The 22,616-nt window shown below is 39.9% G+C and overlaps 1 protein-coding gene across 2 annotated transcripts in view; it reads left to right on the top strand.

Moving 5' to 3' along the window:
• The first annotated feature begins 13,614 nt into the window (after positions 1-13,614).
• The window catches only part of iqsec3a (IQ motif and Sec7 domain ArfGEF 3a), a 149,887-nt gene continuing 140,885 nt past the window's right edge, over positions 13,615-22,616 (top strand). For both annotated transcript variants that reach the window (XM_066667077.1, XM_066667075.1), the window contains exon 1: positions 13,615-14,323. In XM_066667077.1, coding sequence (XP_066523174.1) covers positions 13,779-14,323 — 545 coding nt within the window. In that variant the 5' untranslated portion in view covers positions 13,615-13,778. The remainder of the gene's footprint in view (positions 14,324-22,616) is intronic.

The following is a 22,616-nucleotide window of genomic DNA, read 5'->3' as shown; positions in this document are numbered from 1 at the left end:
GGTAACATGCTTTTACAAGTGAAGAGGCATGTTCTCTGTGGAGGGTAAAGACGTCCACTTAGAAGATTGAAACAAAGAAAGTATGTCATTTAACTAAATCCTTATCGAGTGTCTGTCAGACGCCAAAGACCAAAGTTCAGTACACATGCTGCAGTTGATGAGAATCTGAATAAGCAGAGCAGGTAATTTCCTCCTGTTCAAAAAGATAGAACACATTGTAGAGGGGTCCAGACCCAGGCTCTGTTTATTTCACTGGGATAAAAGGTATTGTGAAACATGCTCATTAGTTCCCTGCATTCCTTATCTAATCTGTTCCTTTTCTTTCCTCATTGTTTCCTTTCCTTTCATCACAACACAGCAGCTGCCATTTGACAAGCTGTCACTATGGAAACGACCCAGACAGCATTAAGAGGGGTCCGCTGACCCCAGTGTTTGAGTATCAGTTTCACCCCTGCAAACACCCAGGATGGCATTAAAAAAGGATTATATTCACATTCTTATTATCCATGAATACAGACAGGAGACAACAATAGAGCACTGAGAGTATCCATAAACAAATATTGATCATGGCTGGAACGATGAAAGGATGAATTGGTGGATGGTTGAATACATGCATAGATACATAGATCGAAGGGAAGGTGGGTGAGTTTATGGATGGATTTAAGGGTGAGTAGGTAGATGGATGAATGGGAGGGTTAGATAAAGTTAATCAGAAACTTTGGTTAAATTTCTCTGAAGTCACACATTTAATAGTAAAAAACTCTTAAAGTAAAAACACTTTTGCACAATGTAGTTAACTGTATGGTACACACATTTACTCAAATTCCATTTGAGCCTCTTTTTTCTGTATTTTGTCAATTAAAATATTATTCATACTAAACACAGGCTACAAACAAGCTAACGTTCCCACACACAGGAATGAAAGTCTACCATTAAAGGGCAGGTCTAATAGACACTGGAATAATGGCCTATGTGGGTTGGTACTGTGCTTTTGCTAATTTTCTAGGATTAGATTTGTGGGACTAAATTTATGTTTAACTAATGCTAAAGGCCTTATATATGCACTATAATGTATAAATAATTGAAGAAGCTAATACGTAGCTTCTATTTTAATATTTGTTTTCCTACTTTTGTGGGAAACTTTGCACTGTTCTTCTCCTAATACTACTTTTGCTAAATTCACTGGGCTAATCTGAAGATTTCATTACACTCACCCTCTGATTCAGGATATTTTGTTGTGGGCATTGATCAAATATTCTATATAGATCAGTTTTCTATATGGAATTCATCTTGCGTGCTTTGCCAGGCTTTTTAACATCAAATTAGATAAAACAGTGGGGTAAGTAGATGCCTCAAAGTATTACATGTGGATGTTCACTTCTGATTCAGCATCTTTTCTTTGATCAAGCAGAAGGGAGTGGTTTCCCCTGAGGACATGCGCCTTCAAAAGTGGGAAAGAAATTGCGAAGAGAACTGGTGATGCTCTTTTTTGAAATCTTTGGCTCTGATACTTCCAGCTGCTGCTCTTTCTGAGGCCTGATATTAGACTGCAGAAATCATTGAGCTGGGACAAATGCGGGAGATCAAACACACGGCAACAAACGAAGGAGTTACACTCCTGAGGATGAGAGGGGGAGGATCCCTTGCTCAAATGGACGCCTCTTCCAGAAGCTTCTAAATCTATGTGGCTATGATTAGGTTATGAATGGGAGATGTGTTTCAGGGCTTTTTGAAGTGGCAGAGGACAGAGAGAAGATATTAGGGGGTTCTCATTAAGAGAGAGCAGGAGAGGTGGGTTCCAGAGTAATGTGAGACCTCATTAGAAGCTTAAGTTACACACTTGACATAGTCTGCACCTTCACTACACTAAAGAAACTCTACCCTCCAACCCCAGGAGTATAGAATTTTTTATATTTCACGTTGCTGGCTAAAAGCTTGGTGAAGCAGATCATTACTCTAGAGACCAGAAAATTATGAAAAACTGAATCTAAGCTGAAATATTGAGGTACTGCAGAACTTCACATGGATGTCGGCATGTTTTTCAGCTGTATTTTTGCTGATGATCCTAGCATAGGGTAAATCACCAGTGCAACTGACAGAGCTACACAAGAGCACAGTTTATCATTAATTGATGGTGATCATGAATTCAACAGAATGAAAATTGGCTCTAGTGATTCTTCCTCACATTGTGGAACAGCCATTATGGCCTGGATGCATGAGACATAAAACATAATGACGCATTTAACATAATTTTAACTTTGCCACCATATGCCAGGGACCCACTCCATGGAAAATAAATTGTAGTTTTTAAATAATCACAATAATGATAATATTTATTTATTTAATAATATTTATTATTATTAATTCATTCATTATCTATAACTGCTTATCCAGTTCAGGGTCACGGTGGGCCCAGAGCCTACCTGGAATCATTGGGCGCAAGGCAGGAATACAACCAGGAGGGGGCGCCAGTCCTTCACAGGGCAACACAGACACACATTCGCTCACACACTCACATCTACGGACACTTTTGAGTCGCCAATCCACCTACCAACGTGTGTTTTCTGTGGTACGAAACCAGAGCACCTGGAGGAAGCCCACGCGGACACAGAGAGAACACACCAACTCCTCACACACATTCACCTGGAGCGGGAATCAAACCCACAATCTCCAGGCCCCTGGAGCTGTGTGACTGCGACACTACCTGCTGTGCCACTGTGCCTTATTATTATTATTATTATTATTATTATTATTGGTAAACATGACTGCTCCTTTTAGATTGTAGAAATCAGGTGACCATATTTAAAAAATGCAGTGTTCTAAACAAACTTTGTATGTTGCATTTCAAACTGCAGACAAACACTGCTCACATTTTTCAATTTCAGAAGGATGTTCTTCTGACTCTCTCTAAAGGCCTCAGGACAGCACTCTGATGCAATACACTCTCTGAGTACACCATGAGTCAGCTACAGCTGAAAAAAAAACGACTTACACACGGAAACAACTTGACCTCAGCTGACCAGCAGCATCACTCTGAGTCTATTTGAAGTTGTTAAACTGAAAAAAAAAAAACAATACACAATGCAAAACACTCCAGGAATTGAAAGTGATATGGACCAGCACATGTAACTCATCCCCAAGAATGTTGCCCTGCCTGAAAAAGAAAAAATAGTTACATTATAAACATCATACGCAAGGACATTCTTCTTTTCCGACAAGACTTGTGTTAGCCCTTGAGTTTCACACAATGGCCCTCATACATCAAGGTTGCAGCTCATGAGCCAATGGTTGTCCATAAGTGTTTTAAAGCACTTATGGGGCAAACAGTAACATAACATTCTATTGGTCAACTGTGTTGTAAATAACAACATACTATTATTATTCAACTTGTCAGAATTCTGAGACTCTGGAGCTTCAGAAAGCACACTCTTAAAACATTTTTCTTTAGAATGCCCATAGGCCAGCTCCAATCTACAACCTATCTATTTATGCAGATTTGTAATATTGTCCTTGGCATGAATGTCATTAAATCAGTACAGTGCAGATTCAGCAAATAAAGGCTTGTGTTCACTGGTTTGCCGCAGGTTGAAATTGGTTGAATACACATGCAAACTTGTACAAATGTATTGCCTTGGTTTTCTTGTGTAAAATCTCTCCACTTTAGAAATAATAGCCAACACAGCCCTGGGCTGCACTTTTCAGTGAAAATCATGGAAATTCATGCATACTGGCAGAGAGAGAGAGGCAGTGAAAATGGTAAACAGGTGAAGATGGATGACAAGTTTTTAGGCACTGATTTGCAACAGTAAAATATACCTAAAAATGGGATAAACTTGATGAGCAATGCCTCATCAAATATGTGATATGTCTGAACTTGATAAGAATGGACAGCACAGTATAACATCAAGCTGGAATAAGATAGTAATGTCCAGCTCCTTGGTAGAAAGCCTTTTTGGCTCTGCTTGCAGAAGAAATGGCATTTGGCTGCATGGGTGATTAGGCCACTTTTGGATATTAGTCTGCAGCAGTGACCATATGGATGCCAATGAATGATAGTTGCTGTTTTTTCATTGGTTGATATCCTTCATGGTCTCTTTAGAGTTTCAAGGTTGTTCTGTATTTATGATCTCCATTTACCTCAGTGTGCCCTTTATACAATTATTCTGTAGCTGTATTGGCAAAATTTGTAAAAACCTGCTCATTCAACATTTCTTCTAAAATGAAAGGGATTAATAGTTATTTTTATTTGCTCCAGCGTGTGTCTCTACTCTTCAGGAAACGTTGGCCACCAGATGCTGGAACACAGCTTTGAAGATTTGATGGCACTCAGCCACATAACCTTTAGTGAAGACAGACACTGATTTTGAAAGATTAATTCTGAAACATGAACCTCACTACAGTTCATCGAGAGAACTTAATATCCCTCTAGCCCAGGGGGGGAATCCTATCTGCAAAGGTGTAGGTGTAGCTGCTGGTTTTTTGTTCCAACCAACCAGGAGGACACATGTTCAGTTGTTTTACTGAGACCAACTAATTAATGGAGTGAGGTCAGGTGTGCTTTGGCCTAAATGGACTAAAATCCAGCTACACATCAGCCCTTTGCGGATAAGATTGCCCACGCCTGCTCTAGCCCAAGTTGACATAGAGCTTTGCATCGTATGCAAGTTCTACTTAGGGCCCCATTTCATTTCTTGTTTTTCAGTGGAGATTACTGAACTAAAACCTGATTTATCTAACTATAAGGAATATATGAAACCTCTGGATGTGATTTAAAAGAAATTCAAGAAATTTGGCAGCATGTTTCAAGGAAATAAAAAGGCTCTGTATCAACGGTTCTATGTTGTGGTTCATGGGAGTCTACACACTGTACATTACTCTGCATGCCCTCATTCACCACACCTGACTCAGCTCTGGAAGGGTTTGCTAATTAACAGACATGCTGATCAGGTGTGTTGGAGTAGTTAAGATATTAGAGCACTGGGTTTCTGGACCACACATACTCTATATGTCCAAATGTGTGTAGAATCTCATTCAGCTATTAAAAGGGTTAACCATTTTTAACAAAAAATGTTGTTTGTGTGGTGTGTACAAAACGTAAAGTGAAATAATGTGAATTCAGTATGAAATATCTTTAAAATTCATTTAATTGTGTGAGATTGTTGATGAGTTCATTTTCCAGTATAAAAATCAGCTAAAATCAGTTCGGTTTTTAAGAGTGAGATTTCTCAGTAGAGAAAATCTGTTTATTCAGAATAAATAATAAGAACACATTGGAAATATAGAATGCCTTTCTTACTTTACTGTCAAATTAGTTAATTAATACTCTTTGTTGATGAGTAGAAAAACAGTTGTAATTCACAATTGAAATGGTTCATCCTAGTGGAAAATGAGGTCTGCAATCTATTGTTTTTTGCCTAAACAGACAGTAGAGGGAGCTATCGGCGGTTTTGTTCACAGTGAGAAACCACCACGTTTGAGTCTTCTCATTTATTATCTCCCCTTTCCAGTGGTACACAATTTGGAGGCACCGCTGGGATAACCTCTCAGAGGATGGATGTCACTCAGACAGGCGTCATTTGATTGAGTTCATCCCTAGAAAACCCAAAACAAATCTACAAACCAGACAGAAGGAAGGAAGCTTTGCTCTACTGAGGACAAGACAAGGGAACTGAAGAAAGTGCACCTCATCTGAGACCAGAATACTCAGTTGCAACAAGGCGAGTCAGTTCACACTCTTGTAAATTTGCAGTGGGATTGTCCTTTCCTCCATGGCAACAATGGCAGAGTTGCTAGAGAACTTGCAAATAGAAGTGATAAGCCTGTTAAACCAAATGTCTCTGGAGAACTTTTTGAAAATTTTCCTAAACATATCAAGACTGGGCGGCACGGTGGTGCAGCAGCATGGGCTTCCTCCGGGTGCTCTGGTTTCTTCCCACAGTTCAAAAACACACGTTGGTTGGTGGATTGGCGACTCAAAAGTGTCCGTAGGTGTGAGTGTGTGAGTGAATGTGTGTGTGTGTGTGTCTGTGTTGCCCTGTGAAGGACTGGCGCCCCCTCCAGGGTGTGTTCCCACTTGCGCCCAATCATTCCAGGTAGGCTCTGGACCCACTATGACCCTGAACTGGATAAGGGGTTACAGATAATAAATGAACGAATGAATATCAAGACTGAATAGGGAAAAGGAAATATCTGGCCAAATTGGTGAACCAGGCCAAAAAAATCACTTTCTCCAGTTTAGCGCACCAGGCTGAAAATGTCAAGGCTACCCGGACGTAGAAATTATTGATGCTGTGATTAAAGCAACCTCTCCAGGCCTGCAGTTACAAAGCTACTTAGAGGGGAATTCTCATCTAAAATTGCCCACTCTCTGACAAATTTTGCATTCTCATTTTCAAGAAAAGAGCACCACAGAACTCTATAAGTTCTGTTTGCCTCACAAGCAGCAGAATCAGGCCTGAAGTATGACCCATCGTTAGTTCAGAGCATGTTCCTACACACTGTACTGACTGGCCTCCAGTATGATAGTATCAAAATGGATATGCAGCCCCTTCTCTTAGATTTAAAGGAAACAGATGAATTATTGCTAGAAAGGCTGAACACAGCATGTGCGAATGAGGCAGAAAAACAAAAACAAAAAAAAGCTTCTGTTGAAGCTTGGGAGCTGTGCATTCAGTGCAGTCCGAAGAGAAAACTATAGCAAAGCAATTCCACACTAACAATCTCAACATTCCAGTTTTTGTGATGAAAGGTAAACACTTCTCCTATTCCATTATTGGTTTTAATGTCATTATACAGATTGTAAAGGTCCAGCACCTTGAATGGCAGTCATATTAAACAAGCACTGAGAGTTGCATTGCCCTGTTTAAAGAAAAACACAATAGCAGCTTTTGTAAATCTGAAAACTGCAGAGCATATGTGTGAGTTTGCAGTAAAGACTACAAAGGAGGGGGTTCTTGTCCCAAAGCATTCCGCAGTGCAGGTCAATTGCCGTGTGTACACACAGCCCTTTAAAAAGGACATAACGCTCATTTTTGAGCCTGAAGTAAATCCCCAGTGGACAGAAGGCCTTGAACTTTGTGAAACGGTTGTCCAGGTGGGTAAAGGGGATTCTCCACATATCATAATTGAAGTATCCAATGCTACAGATCATGACATCTTTCTAGCAGGGAAAACATGATGTGGTACAGCTCAGTCCATTCGAGCAGTATTCCGTGTCATTATCGTGGAAACTTTTTCTGAAAAAACCAAGTCTGTGCCCAAACATAAACCATATAAGTTCAGCAGAAATGCCATTGGTCAAACAGATGCTTCGAGAGGAATGTCATTCGACACTGAACCAGTCACAAGAACTTACATGGCTGTCCCAAAACCTTTGAATCGTGAGATGAATTACTACCTAGTTGACCTGATAGCACAAGACTGGATTGAGAAGTCTAATTCCTCATATTCCTCCCCTGTTGTATGTGTCAGAAAAGAGATTTGAATAGAAAAACCCATCCCGATCATCAGCCAATACCCAGGGTGGAAGACATTATGAAAAGCCTTGGTGGCAATTCCTGGTTTTCACTTTTAGATCAGGGCAAAGCCTATCACCAGGGTTTCATGTTCGAAGAAAGCAAACACCCGACTGCTTTTGGGACTCCATGGGGCCTATGCCAGTGGTTCCGGGTCCCATTTGTTTTAATGAATGGGTCCGCAGCCTTCCAGCGATGCATGGGAGACTGTTTGGAGGGTCTTAGGGATGAGATTTGCATTTCCTACATTGATGACACCTTAATTTATAGTAAAACCTTTAAAGATCATGTTGAGGATATGAGAAAAGTACTGAAGTGGCACAGAGAATATGGCATCAAGCTCAAACCAAGTAAATGTGACCTTTTTAAAAAAGAAGTTTGCTACTTGAGTAGGGTAGTGTCATCTGCAGGAAGTAGAGTTGATCCGGTGGACAATGAGGCAATGAGGGCATTAAAAGACAGAAAACCTGAGACTGTAGGGGAACTTTTTTCCAGAAATTTAGGCTTTCTTAGTTACTATAAACACTATATCAGAGACTTTTCCCGAATAGCCAGCCCACTGTATGATCTACTAAAAAGAAATCAGAAAGATCATATCCCTGAACAACCAAACAGCAAGAAATTGAAAACAAAATTGAGCAGGAAGATTTTGAGGAGGGACAGTCGTTCCTCAACCAATCATCTGTTGGACTGACCTGTGCCAGCAAACAACAGAGTGACTAACATCACCCTATAGAGGGTTTAGGATCGGTGCTCTACCAGAAGCAGGATGACAAATTTAATGTGATTGCTTATGGATCCCGAACTGATGCTGAAAAAAACTACCATTTGCATTCAGGAATACTTGATTTCCTTGCTCTGAAATAGACCATTACAGAAATATTCCGTGATATTATGCTCCCACTTTTACAGTGTATAGGGATAACAATCCACTCACATACATTTTATCGATTGCTAAGCTGAATGCTACTGGGGGCAGGTGGGTAGCAGAACTAGCAGATTTCCACTTCACAATCAAGTACCGTGCAGGAAAAACGTAGATGCAGACTGCCAGAATGCCATCAAACAGTAGCGCCACTGACAAACATTGTGACGACTCAGCCTTTCAAACTGGTTTCCATTGATTTTCTCCATTTACATTGGTGCAAAGGGGATATGAGTTTTTCCAAGCTTATTCAACCACATCAAAATCTGGTAAAACAGCATCTTTAATGATTTTGTATTGAAATTTGGCTTTCCAGCTCTCATTCACCATGATCAATGTGGGGAATTTGAGAAACAGCTCTTTGCCCTATTAAAGAAGTACTGTGGTATTGCAGGCTCCAGAAGATCATCCTATCATCCACAAAGAAAATGGGCAAGTCAAGCACTTCAATAGCACACTCTTACAGTTGCTTAAAACACTCACTGAGACACAATGAGACAAGTTGGTGTTTGCATACAACTGCACACTATGTAAAGTCACTGGCCATTCAAATGTTGTTATGTGGAAGATCTCCAAGACTTGACATGCTTTGTCGACTTACAAAACAGATTCCAGCAGTCGGGAAGTGTATGTTGACAAATGGAAACGTGGAATGGAGGAAGCATATGAGATTGACAGAAACAGTGCTCAGAAGGTAATAAAAATATTACAATCGCAAAGCCAGAAGCTCCGTGTTGCAACTAGGTGATTGGGTACTTATCAAAAATCTCACACAACGAGGAGGTCTAGGTAAACTTTGCAGTTATTGGGAGGATAGCATAAACACTGCTGTGCGACAAGCTGGGGCCTGATCTTCCAATCTATGAGCTCAAGCTATAGAAAGGTAAAGGATGGTCTAGGGTCTTGAATCGCAACCTCATTATGTCCTGTGACCATTTACCCCTGGAGATTGAACCTAAACTGGAAGTTAGTCAGAAGAAAAATGGATGGATAACCCTGTGTTTGAGGAGTCAGAGGATAGTGACATTGAAAATCGTTTTTGCTATATAACACCTCAAGAACAAAGTGAGCAGAGTCCTGATTCTGTTAGGGAATTGGAGCCGACAGTTCATACTGATGAAGCTGCACAATTAGAGGAGCTGCAAAGTCAAACACCGGTTCGGACACCCCTCTCTGGAGAAACTTGTGAAGGAGAACAGACTGAAACAGACGTATGTGTTTCCAAACAGGCCTTTCATTCTCCTTCATCACCTACAAGTGTTGACAACAGTTATAAAGAGTCAGCTTGTCAAATGCCCATGAGAAAAAGTCGTCCACCTAGAGTCTTTACCTATGACAAGCTTGGGACACCTGCCTGTTATGCTGTTGGGCAACTAGCCTGCAACATTCAACCACTGATACATCAGTTGCCCCATGCCTTCTCACATGGACTGGTGTCTTGGCTGCCCTATTCACAGATGTACTACTTCCAGCCACCTTATGCCTGGGGAGTCTTTAAGGCTTCTTAAAGTAAAGGTGTGTTGACTGTTGGAACTGTTGAAAATTAAGACCTATTCAAAAAATGAACTGTTGAGGATTGTTGAAACAAGGAATTAGGAAAATGGATTAGTTCATCCTAGTGGAAAATTAGATCAGCAATCGTTTGCTTTTGCCTAAACAGACATTTGGGGGAGCTCTCGGCGGTTTTGTTCACACTACTTGCAATACAGCAGTGAGAAAACCCCAAATTTGAAGCTTCTCATATATTATCTCCCATTTTCTATGGAGAGGAATGTGCCAGATTGAAAAGCAATCACTGCAATAAGACAATGTCTAATGTTATCCACACACGTCATTGCTTTTCTAAACTAACATGAAGAACACATGCCAAAATTAAAAGAAAACCGCTATTACGTTATTTTCATGTTGCTTGACCTCTTTAATGAAAATACATAAGTATTTGCATTTTAGAAATTACATGCTGAGTATCAGAATTGAATACTATCACCTCAAAATGTAATCAGAACACAACTGTATTGCTTTACATTGTAAGGCACTTCAAAAATAAACGTCTCATTGAAATGCAATGCATGTGAAATTAATTTTAAACACAAGTGCGGAAAACGTGCCATAATGAAAACAAATATTCATTACATTGATTTAATGTTGATCTGTCTCTTACCAGAAAAAAACAATACGTGTCGATTTTCATTTAAGGAATAAAATGCTGAATTCGTGTCAGAATTGAACACAGACCACCTAAAAATGCAATCAGCTCAACTGCATTGTATTCCACTGTGTGGCACTGTGGACGTGCCAAAGCAAAATGCAAAGCAGGGATTGCATTGCAGTCGAGAGCAGAGCTGTATTAGTGCCACAAACGTAATCTCAACAATAAAGGTTCATTCATTTTAGAAAAAAGCATTTTCCCTGAAGTGCAAACAATGCCTTGGGCCATTCATGTCCTGCTAAAGGGTTTCTCCATTGCCACAGAGATCTTAAATTTCTCATTCTAAGTAATTCACTGTTCAAATATGCTGGCTGTTGAGCTTAATCAAGCTAGTGACAGGGATCTAGGCTTTGGCAGAACTCTCAGTGAAATGGAGGACAGGTTGCCAGACCTGCTGAGACACACACACACATACACAGAGAGAAAGAGAGAGAGATGGAGAGAGAGAGACAGAGAGAGAGCAATGTATTGTTAACACTTATAGTCTTGCGAAAGCAAACAGAAGATCAACATTTCAGTGTCCAGGATTAGCTCTAGTTAAACCCATGATAAATGAGTGAATAGGGAAAACAGAAGACTTCAATGCTATTCATATGTATGAATACTTGGATGTTTAATTCAGCCCCGAAACCCCAAATGGTGGCTCTATCCATGTGATTTATAGTAGTGGGCTTTATTATCATCAATATTCCTTCTTTTTCAGTGGGTTCCTTATTGGACTGCAACATTAGATGTTACTGAATTAACAAGCTATAATTACACTGAACTTATTAATGGTGGCCAGTAATTAGATTTGCACAGCCATGTTTGTAATGTAGTTTTGTTAATATGCTAGCATTCTGATTTGAAGTATACAATCCAGCGTGATTGTCAGTCGACAGTTCCTCAAAATGAGGGATGAATCATATCACTGCAAAGATTTTTTTTTGTGCAGTTCATTCAGAGTTCATGCTTCTTGCAGAGAAAAACTTTAACCTCAACCACCCAGAACATTTCAGTGGCATTTTCACTTGTTAATTTTCCACTTACAAAGCTGTTTTAAGAGGTTAATTCAGCTATAACATGCCCCATTTCTGTGGGAAGGCTTTCCAGAAAATATCTGGCTTGTGTCTGTGGGAATGCGATTCATTGATACTCCTCTTATCCGTTTCACAATAACAGAACACTGCCAGAATAACGGTACTGTACAGGTACATTCTTATCCTCTAATGATAAAAACAGTGTAAATGTACTTTTAAAAGTGGTTTTAAAGCCCAGATATCTTCCATAAAGTACATTCCATTACCATCTGCAGAAAGAGAGGTGAATTTTTCTAAGCTTTCATTATAGTCAAATATAATATAAAACAAGTCCTGGGGATGAAATGGAGCATATGAAACCAACACAATTAAAAATCTACAATGAATGTAGAATATTTTACAATTATGTTCCTTAACTCAAAGCACTGAATGTATCCTTGATGGTACCACCACAGTGATTGCAAAGTTATTACTGCAGTGACTGTTTTTCTGAGAGTGAGCCTACAGCTGACTAGCAGGCCATACATTTCATGAACAGATTGGTATCAAAGGAGACTATTATGTCCTAGAGTTCTTCAATATGACCTGTTCTACTGCAAATATTTGTTTATAAATGGCTTTTTTAAAGCCCCAAAATAGTGGGTGTGGCTAGTAACAGTTAACCTTGTTAACATGTTTAAACACAATCTCAAATACACAGATTCAGACAGCCAGGCTTTTAACAGTATAAGCTTTTCAGGTAAGCAGGAGCTGCACCAAAGTGGTGAAGATATAAAAGGCAACTAATTGCATGTCCTTAAATCTGCATGTAATAAATGAAGACAAGGCTGTAGGCCAGTGGTACTCAACAGACAGACTCCACTCCAGGTCTGGATGTAAATACAGTTTGTCAAGGACCAACAATAAAACATCATACCAGATATGATACCGTATCCGAAATAACTCATCACAATTTGCCTAGGTTTTGCTTGACGTCTTTATGTGCTCTTGTTACAGACCTTATAAATCAATTTCCATGACAACAGTGATGTCACTACATCATTCAGCAGGCAGGTAGTTTGCCAACTTGTGCTCAAACAATACTTTGTAAAAGAAAACTGGGCAGTAGAAACGGCTCACTTGTTGATGAATGGGCAGAAAAAAATATGCATTCATAATCCCATCTCCTCATCCTTCTATTCTCTGGTTCCCTTTGTCTCCCTTTCTTTTACCCCAGTGGAAATTTGGCAAGTGGACCACTAAGATTCATGTTACAGGTGAGTGGCTGGAAGTATAAGGGAGCGGATGGGTTAAGCTCAAACACGCTCTTGTATTATTGGCCCCGGAGCTGACGTCAGCCTCCTACTACAGCTCCTCCTCCAGTTCTTCGGTCTGTTCTCATGCTGATCCTCCGCTGGGAAGAGATGGGATTGTTTTCCACCCGTTTTCCGGAAAATTCCAAACACTGCGATGGGATTGGCTGGTTGCTCTGTGACTGCTAACATCATAAAGTAGGAGGTGTCCCAGAGCTGTTCAACACATTTATCTCACATTATCTGTCGCAAACCATCATCATCAGCATCATTACTGGTGTTGTTTTCTGAAAGCCTAGGTTTCCCCATTCCACTGTGTGAAGTTATATGTTTAATATGAATTTAAATTAACTTTATAAGCTGGTTTATTTAAAGGGGCGTGGCCTGTGGGCGCGAATACAACGGGTTCCTTCTTATAAAAAGGTCAGTGTTATAGTCATATGTTTCTGTAAATTCATATTCATTATTTATTGTGTGGGATTTATATGTGGGGGCATAAGTGTTCCAGTTTGCATAAAGTAATTTTAATAAGAATTGCTTTATACAAACACATAGAAATGAAATAACCCGCACATGATATGAAATCTGAAAACGGGTGGGTTTTAACGGCGCGGATCAGCTCCGTCATCCGCATCGCCGTGGCGTAACCGAGAGAGAGAGAGAGAGAGAGAGAGAGAGAGAAGCAAGGGAGAAAGAGGAATCTCTCTCGCTCCTCGACGCTCTCCACACTGAGCTCTACTCAGCGACTCGTCCCTGCGTGCCGCAGCTGCTCTTCGAGCTACGAGAGTCCGCCACAAGCTTGTGCTTCCCCCCCGCGTCATGGAGAGTCTGCTGGACAACCCAATGAAGGCCGTACTGTATCTGAAGGAGCTGACCACGATAGTCCAGAACCAGCAGAGCCTCATCCAGACGCAAAGGCAGCGCATCGACGAGCTCGAGCGGCGGGTGGAGGATCTGATCGGCGAGAACCGAAGGCTGAGGGACCCGCATCCGCATCATCAGCATCACCAGCATCAGCACCAGCATCCCCAGCACCCTCAGCATCAGCACCCTCCTCCACATCCGCAGCATCAGCACCACCACCAGCATCACCATCCTCCGCAGCACACTCAGCGCGCGGCCGCGAGTAAACCACCGAAAAACCCCGCCGCCGCTGCTGCTGCCGCCGCCGTTTCCCCGGCCCCTCAGCCCCCGCAGCATCTGCAGCTCGTCCCTGCATCAACCTCAGCCCCAGCCCAGGCTTCAGCCCCGCAGCAGAGCCCCGAGCCCGAGCCCGAGGATAGGAGGAGCCCACGTTGCACCTCCCTCCTTCCGCAGACTCCGAGCAGCCTCAGCCGCTCCGTGGGACTCTCCCGCAAAACTGAGTGAGTCACTAACGCACTGCTTGCATGGAAGCGCTGTTAGTTATCTCTGAAGGGAAGTGGGAGTCATAAATAGAGGAGAAACACTAAAGCAGAAATGATGACTTATTAAAATAACCACAATTTACTCTTCTAGAAAAAAAAAATTATTAATAATGAATCAATAATATTAACATTACTTATGGACAGAGAGTGTTGCATTTGTTTTATTTATTGAGATATTGGCTTATAATCTTTTTAATTTTAATTGCCTGTCTCAAAAGAAAAGGTACAATATTCGCTGGAATATAAATATTATGAATATTAAGCTTATGTTTCTCAATATTTTCAGATACGGTATCAGTAAGAACCAGATGCTAAGCCACTATTTTAACAGAGTAATTATGTAAAATGAATGAGCAGGTCAAACCTCTGAGAAGATCATTTGTTACATTGAGAGGCTAAAATCAATATCTTGAAAAATGACAGTATGTGGAGCGTCAGATTTTTTTCTTTATTCTTAGAATTATTTATTATACCTTTGATATTTTTTTTCCATGCATATATTATGGGGTTTTTAAAAGTAGCTTAGCAAGATCAACTACATTTAGCTTTAAAAAAGTTCACAACTAAAATTATAGCCCTTGTTGTCGTCCTAAAGCCTGTTTTAAATTTGTGTTGACAATATGTGGTCTTTGCAATATCACTTGCATTTAAATGTAGCATATTCGATAGTACAATACTATTTTTGTTTCAGGAAAATTAGCTGAATTATTAGCTGTTTTGTTTATTATCTATGTTTCTTTAAAAGTTTAAGTGCATAGCTTCAGTGTGTTATTGAGCTTGGGGTTGGTTCCATGCAGAAACAGTACCCATGGCTTTATTTTAGCAAGATTAGCTACATGTAGCTTCTGAAGGTTTCTTATTATTGTAGTTTCAACACTTGTGATGTTTCTGTATAAACAGAAGCCAACAGCATTATTAAAAAAAAAAAAAAAGATCTTTACCACTTGTTCAAGCCCAGTATATTCCACTGCAAATGACTATTTGATGGCTTTTTATAATTTCTCGCAGCTTCATTATGTTCCGTATTATTTATTCCACACAGCTGCTGTTCACAGTCAGCTGTATCATGTTAAAAATGGAGTTCCGTTTTATTATAATCTGTTTGACTACAGTAAATTCAGTGCTGTAAAAAGACCTTTGGTGTATTTTATAAACTATTGTTACTCAGTTCCCTCTTGGTGTTCTGAAACCATCTTAGTATCAAAAGCTTTGTTTAAATCCCACTAAAGGAATAATAGCCTGTCTTAAATCCTGTTTTTACTGAGCTCCTACTGAAACATATTATAGCCAAAAGTTTGTGGACATATTTGGATTTTCTTGTAAAATGACATTAAACAAAATTAACAGCAAGTCTGTTCCTGCAGTATCAGCCTCTTCTCCTCTGTGAATGCGTAACACTATATATTAGAAGATTGCTGTGGACATTTTATGGCATACAAGTGTGAAATATTTAGTGAGGCCAGGTACGGCTAATGGATGATTACTTCTGGATCACAAACACCATTCTAACTCATCTTAAAAGTGTTGAATAGCTCATTCCAGAGAATGCAGTTCCAATGCTTCACATCCCAGTATTTATACCCCTCTACTCCACGCTTTGCCTTTGACATGTTGACCTTAGTCTCATGTGTAGCTGCATCAGAGCATCCTGTGATAATTTTAAGGACATACGTTTATATTGCTGCACGAATACACAGAGTGAGCATCACATAATCATCCCTACAGTCTCTGTGTTCAGTGTAATGTAATACTGACTGTAATCATTGATAGAGCCTTTTTTTACCAGATTGTTTTGACCTGAGCAAGAATCACATTGGTTAAGTATACTCTATAATTTTGAGGTACACACATTGTATAGAACAAGCGTTCCAGTTGTAAAAAAACAAAACAAAAAAACACTGCATTTCCCAGGATTTCTGAGCTTTTCTCTCAAATGATTAGGTTTATGCTTCCTTAAGGTCTCCTCAGAGACCTGGACTCTAGAGGGCCAGATGACAAATAGGTTTTGACACGGCCTGCAGGCTCGGAGGGGAGATGGCCGGACACAGCACAGATCAACCGCATGTGGAAGAATTAATGCCAGGGCAGAGATTAATGACTGCCATAAATCACATCCACAGATTAAAGACTGAGATGAATAAACAGCCCGCTCAGAACAAGGTTTGTTCTGGAGGTTTCCCTAGAAAGGTTCTTTGGATCTGGCTTTGCACAAGATGTCAATGTTTCTCATTTTTTCTGGATATTGTACTAATATAACAAATGTTTTCTGGGGCCAGTGCACTGTTTCTATGTTCAAATATGGTCAGGTGAAGGAAATGTTATTATAGTTTAATAGGTAACCAGGAGATTCTGTTATATTTGCTACATGACCTTGAATGGAGATAACCTCTCAGACACAGCTGAAGACAGGTTATTTTTCAGCAAGCAACAAAACTATGTCTAGGATGAAGTATATATATATATATATCACATGTTTTGGTCTGACAGTTTGTTTTTGTATTTATTAATATTCTTACAGTATAATTCCCAGCATGCACAGTGGGACTCCCCCTTGAGAGAAGAATGAAACTTGCTTATGTAGAGATGAAGCATACAGATGTAATATTCAGGTTGCAATAACCACTAACTCTATGAGCTGAATATCACATATGTAACTCCTTGCAGTAACCTTTTGTTCAGTTTCTGTGACATCATGCGTCATGGGAGTGACTGTTTACATCATCATAGTGTGTTAAATCACATGACACTGATGGCTAAGGTGACTGGCTGTTTCAGATGACCATTGCTTCTCCATGATAAGATATTAGTCTCCAGTTTGTTGCCTGATGTGCTCTAAACCAGCTGCCATTGAAATTAATAGGTAAGCTAATCCATAGCAGGTCTAATATGCATTTATACTTCCCAAACGCTTGAGATTTCCTTTGATCTTTAACTTCATATATATTGTTTTGTATTTTACTGATTAACTGATGCACTACTTATATTCAAATGTATCACATCAGTTTCAAAAAGTATAGTGCTCAAACATTATCAGGAGCAGGCACTCAGCAATGCTCGTATATCTGTAACTTACGCCTTTTTTATTGAATTCATTATATACTAATTTATTTTTAATAGTATTTTGCTAGTACGGACCACGGCCGTAGAGGCTGAAATGGGGAGGTGAACTCAGAAGTCTTTGGGGAGGTGTTCAGAGTGGCTTATGAATGTGTATGAAGCCGGAACCCCCCCCCCCCGCCCCCCGTTGGATAAATGAATATGAGAAAAGAGTGGAGACAGGGTGGTGGTGGGAGCAAGTTTTTTTTTAAACAGGAGGCTTGGTGGGTTTGATAATGGCCAAACACGGCTCCGAATATGGGGATCAGCAGGAATGACCCAGTGCGAAGGAGCGAGCTGATGTAGTGAAGCAGTCGAAAGAGATTCGTCTCTGGAACTAAATGAAGCGAGTTTGTCTGACACGGAAATGACGTGAATTTGCGGGGTATACATAGGGCTGAGAGGAGGAGTTTGGGCATGGTCCTACTCCCAAAATTATGTTATTACATAACTTCAATTATTAGTAATAATAATTACTTAATAGCATTAGCGCTTTGGAATATTGAACAACAACAACAAATTCCTACATTAAACCATTGTTAAACAGAGTTCACCTTTTATGTTCTAGTTACAGTTAAAGCTTTCATATTTTATATAGTCAAAAATAAATTCATTCTAATCTGTAATCTGGAAATGCAACCTGGATAGCATTAATTATGTATATGAGTGATACAATGTTTTGCCTTTGATGCTTTATACTGGCTTATTTTTTTATTTATTCAACTTCTGAAGTTTCAGGATGATGACATGAGGTTGAAGACTCAAGTTTCTGACAGTTTGATAGAGCATGCTCCAGGAGTATGTGTATATTAATGAGATCATTACTTTTGATCCGTCACTGCTCTGATTGCTTTCCTGATATCATTAAATTCTCATTCTATATAAGATCTGAGGAGAGTGTACTCCTTCTGGTATCAGTCAGTACCTTTATAATTAGGTACATATATCTTATACCAACACCATATGAACACCATTTGCTTTTTGTAGTTTACTTTTGGTTAAGTACATTTGATGATGACTTAGATCCTGTGGAAAATTCAGAAGGTTGTGTATGGGCTTAAGACATGACCAGATGTTGTGGTCACGCACCAAATATTTCGTACCAGATGGCACAGTCCTACACAAGGGGAAAGAAATTGTAAGTTTTATGAAGTAAGCAAATATTAAAAGAAAAAAAAAAAGTTCAGGTTTGAGGAGAGAGCTGGGCACAATCTAATCATTTATTTATTCATTTATTCATTTATTTGTTAATGGCTTCACCTGGCTCAGGATCAGTGGGTGCAGGGCCTATAAAGAATTACTGGGTACAAGTTAGGAACACACACTGGACAGAGCAGCAGTTCATCACAGGGCATCACACCCAGTCCCTAAAAAAAACGTGCAAATATTTCGTCATGAATTTGCATTTTAAACATATGCCACTGCAAACTACTTGCTGGGGGTTTTCCCCATTCCATCTGTAGAAAGTTCTGCTCAGATTAAGTGTCCCAGTGGCTCAGAGATGTTCATTGGGTCTGCGAGCTCTGGTTGCATCCCACAATCCCACAACTCACATAGGCTATGGACTCACCTTAAACATGATCCGGATAAAGTGGTTGTAGGTGCTGAATCAATGTTAACAATGTTAAGCTAGAAGATTTTATCCATCACTGCATTGGTTATTGGTCAAGGAAAACACTCAACAAAAGCATATTTATCAATTTAGTTCTGTTCTCAAGGATGATTTTGTATCCAAAACACATGAGTTTTGCTTCTGAGTATTTAAAGATGGTGATTTCATGACTGTAGTGTGTTAACAATTTTAATTTTTTTAAATGACAAAAGTCATAACTTCATACACCAAATAACAGTCCTTAGCACAATGTTTAAATACAATTATACATTACACAAAAACGCTTTAAAACTTATTCATACACCTAATAGGAAATGATGTCAAAGCTGCAGTATGTATGGCAGAGGGATGATATTTTCATAATCAAGGAAATCTAGTGTTAGCTACTGTCTGATAACACCCAGGTCCAGTCAGCATTTCAACAATAGCTTTGATGAATCATAGAAAGGATTTAAGTGAGTGTTTAAAGGGAGAACTGATTAATGAACTATAGATCGAACCTCCTTTCCCTGCTTTTTTTATTACCTCGGCCAGTTGATTTGTCTCTATCTCTGGGTCACGTGACCCATCCCACAGAGACACACACACACACACAAACACACACACCCCATCACACCATCTGTTGTTGTCTTTGCCATTGATATTTGCTCAGATATCCAGAGCGAGGAAAGGGTTTAAGGATAATGTGCTGAGTATGTCGTGTGTTCATCTGTGAACTAAAAATACCAATGAGCAATGACATCAGCCACAGTGTCACTGGGATATGTGTCCATGTGATGTTGCTCTGCACTTATTATTCCATTTGTGTTCCCATCTGTTTAATCCTGTCTTATCACAATCACCACAGGAGAATTCTGACACACACAACTTGTATAATCTCCATAGAAATGCATTACCCAATAAAAAGGGAATGCCGTGGTGCAGCTTCACATGCTCAAGGTCACTATGCCCAATACTAAACGTCTTCTAGAAGTTTATAAATCTACAGCAGTGGAACTGTGCTCTCTAATGTACGGGCTTTTTAAATATCTTCCGCATGGTTAAAGATTATACGGCACTTATTTGATGTTATGAGTTTTTCCATGAACTTTTTGTCAAATTCAAGTACCATTTATTTGACAGGAACATCAGAGTGAGGCTGTTTGAGTGTGAAGCATGGGAGATGAGCTTTAATTTGGTTTGCTGTTCAGAGCACAGAGATAGACGTGTTTTCTCTTCAGCTGGCTGATGGACAGGTGGACAGAATGGCTACAGGGTGGGGAAAGGGAGGGCAGCTTGGCTCTCTATCTCTGCTTTGCTGCTGTGTCCCAGAACAGCCTGTCAAAGTGAATGTGACAGATGCTGATGGGGTTGTAGCACTCATAACATTTCCAGGTATTGGAACATTTCGTCTCTGTGGGAACAAAGCCTTCTACCTCTGATGTGGTAGCTTCACAGGACAAGGGGAAATGCCCCTTAAGTTTTATTTAATGCAACAAATAATTCTGTGGGCGGCACGGTAGTGCAGCAGGTAGTGTCGCAGTCACACAGCTCCAGGGACCTGGAGGTTGTGGGTTTGAGTCCTGCTTCGGGTGACTGTCTGTGAGGAGTCTGGTGTGTTCTCACAGCATCTGTGTGTGTTTCCTCTGGGTGCTCCGGTTTCCTCCCACAGTCCACAAGCACACGTTGATAGGTGGACTGGCGAATCAAATGTGTCTGTAGGTGTGTGTATGTGTGTGTGTCACCCTGTGAAGGACTGGTGCCCCCTCGGAGGCATGATCCTACCTTGCACCCAATGATTCCCGTTAGGTTCTGGACCCACTGCAACCCTGAAGTGGATAAGTGGTTACAGACAATGAATAAATGAATATATAACTCACAAATACTTTGCTATTGTGACACAAATATGATGTGGGTCAGAATGTATTATACTCATCATAATGTTGTGTAAGGTATGTATGTTATATTATATTTTTATATAATGTTGTTATATCATTTTGTTACATCATAGGATTGCATGAAATTAAATCATATAAATCCAGATGTAAAATTTGAGAATGAGTACATGTTACTCAAATTGCATCTTTGGATGCAACCTTTTTGAACCTTTTTTGTTGAAGAAATGTCAGCACAACAAAAAAACTTTATTATTATTATTATTATTATTATTATTATTATTGGAGCTTTCTGGTTTACTGTTGCTTTTGTTAGTTCATTGCTCATTGATTTATTCATAGCTCTCTTGCAAACTGTCTAGTGTCCAGTGTAGTTCACTGTAGGTGTAGAATGTATTTCTTTAATAGACATTAAAATGCCAACTTTTAGTAAGAGCTACATTCACAGATTCTGTTACAGTAACCCAGTAGATGAGCAGCTGGGCTTCAGTACATTTGTGTTAATACAATTTCCTACCGACCTGCCAAACCATCTGTAGTGGATAAATTACTGCAGACTCAGAGTAGTATTTTGCCACTGTCCATGGCTGCATGTAGTTGAGGAGACACTAATATGTAAATGCAACTTAAGGGTTAAAAACCGAAACCCTTTTTAAAGGAAGTGGGATTTTTACTTTGCTAGGAGCTGTGCAAAACTCTTGCTCTCCCTCATGTCGTTCTTTTAAGTCATTTTTGGCCAAGAATACTACCCTGTGGTTTGAGATTCTTATTTGGAATTCTGGCCTTCTGGTGCTTTGACTGGTCTGGGAGCAGTTCCTAGTTTTGACCTTGTTCAGTATGGATGCCAGGAGTTCATCAGAAGTTGTTTTGATTATGTGAGTGTGTGTGTGTGTGTGTGTGTGTGTGTGGCAGGTGGTCTGCCTGCTGTAGGCTGACCCTCAGGCTCTGGAGGAATGGCTGCAGCTCAAAACCTCTCAAGCTCTGAAGAGTCTAACCTCATTTAAAACACCCCCCCCCCCACACACACACTGCACAGGTGTTCATCCAGAATGAACACACAGGATAAAACCATTCTTATATTCACAGGCACACCACAGACCTGCACACACTTTCACACCTGTTCCCATTTCCTTGGTGGTCCCTTGCCTGTGTATTAGTGTGGTACATTTATAGCTGCAAGAATGAGGAAACCACACATATACAATTTTTTGAAATTAATACATATGTTGTAGGACAAGGAGTTAAATGCCAAGCTTTCTTTCTATATTTTTCTTCATTAAATCAGGGTTTCCCAAAGTCAGTGCTATGCAGATTTTTGGGCTTTTCTCTGATTGATAGTCACAGAGCTATTGTTGCTTAGCAACAGGGGGATGCACAGGTAGAAGCATTATCCACATGAAACAGATCTATTCTTCCATGAAGTTTTCAGTGAATTTCAGCATCTTTTGGTGGTGTGTTAAATCAGAGAAATATAAGATATTCCATTTGAAAAATGACTGTCTGTAATGACAGGAATTATAAGACGAAGCGTGCAAATGTATTGTTTATTTTCTAAACGGACACTTAGCCATCTATCTAAAAAATATGGAAAGCTGATATGGATTTGTGCGACAGGGTGGTGCAGCAGGTAGTGTCTCAGTCACACAACTCCTGGGGCCTAGAGGTTGTG

The sequence above is a fragment of the Hoplias malabaricus genome, chromosome 4, assembly GCF_029633855.1.
Source record: "Hoplias malabaricus isolate fHopMal1 chromosome 4, fHopMal1.hap1, whole genome shotgun sequence".
Classification (NCBI taxonomy): Eukaryota; Metazoa; Chordata; class Actinopteri; order Characiformes; family Erythrinidae; genus Hoplias; species Hoplias malabaricus.
The sequence above is the reverse complement of the archived record's forward strand: the minus strand, read 5'-3'. Positions and strand labels throughout refer to the sequence as shown.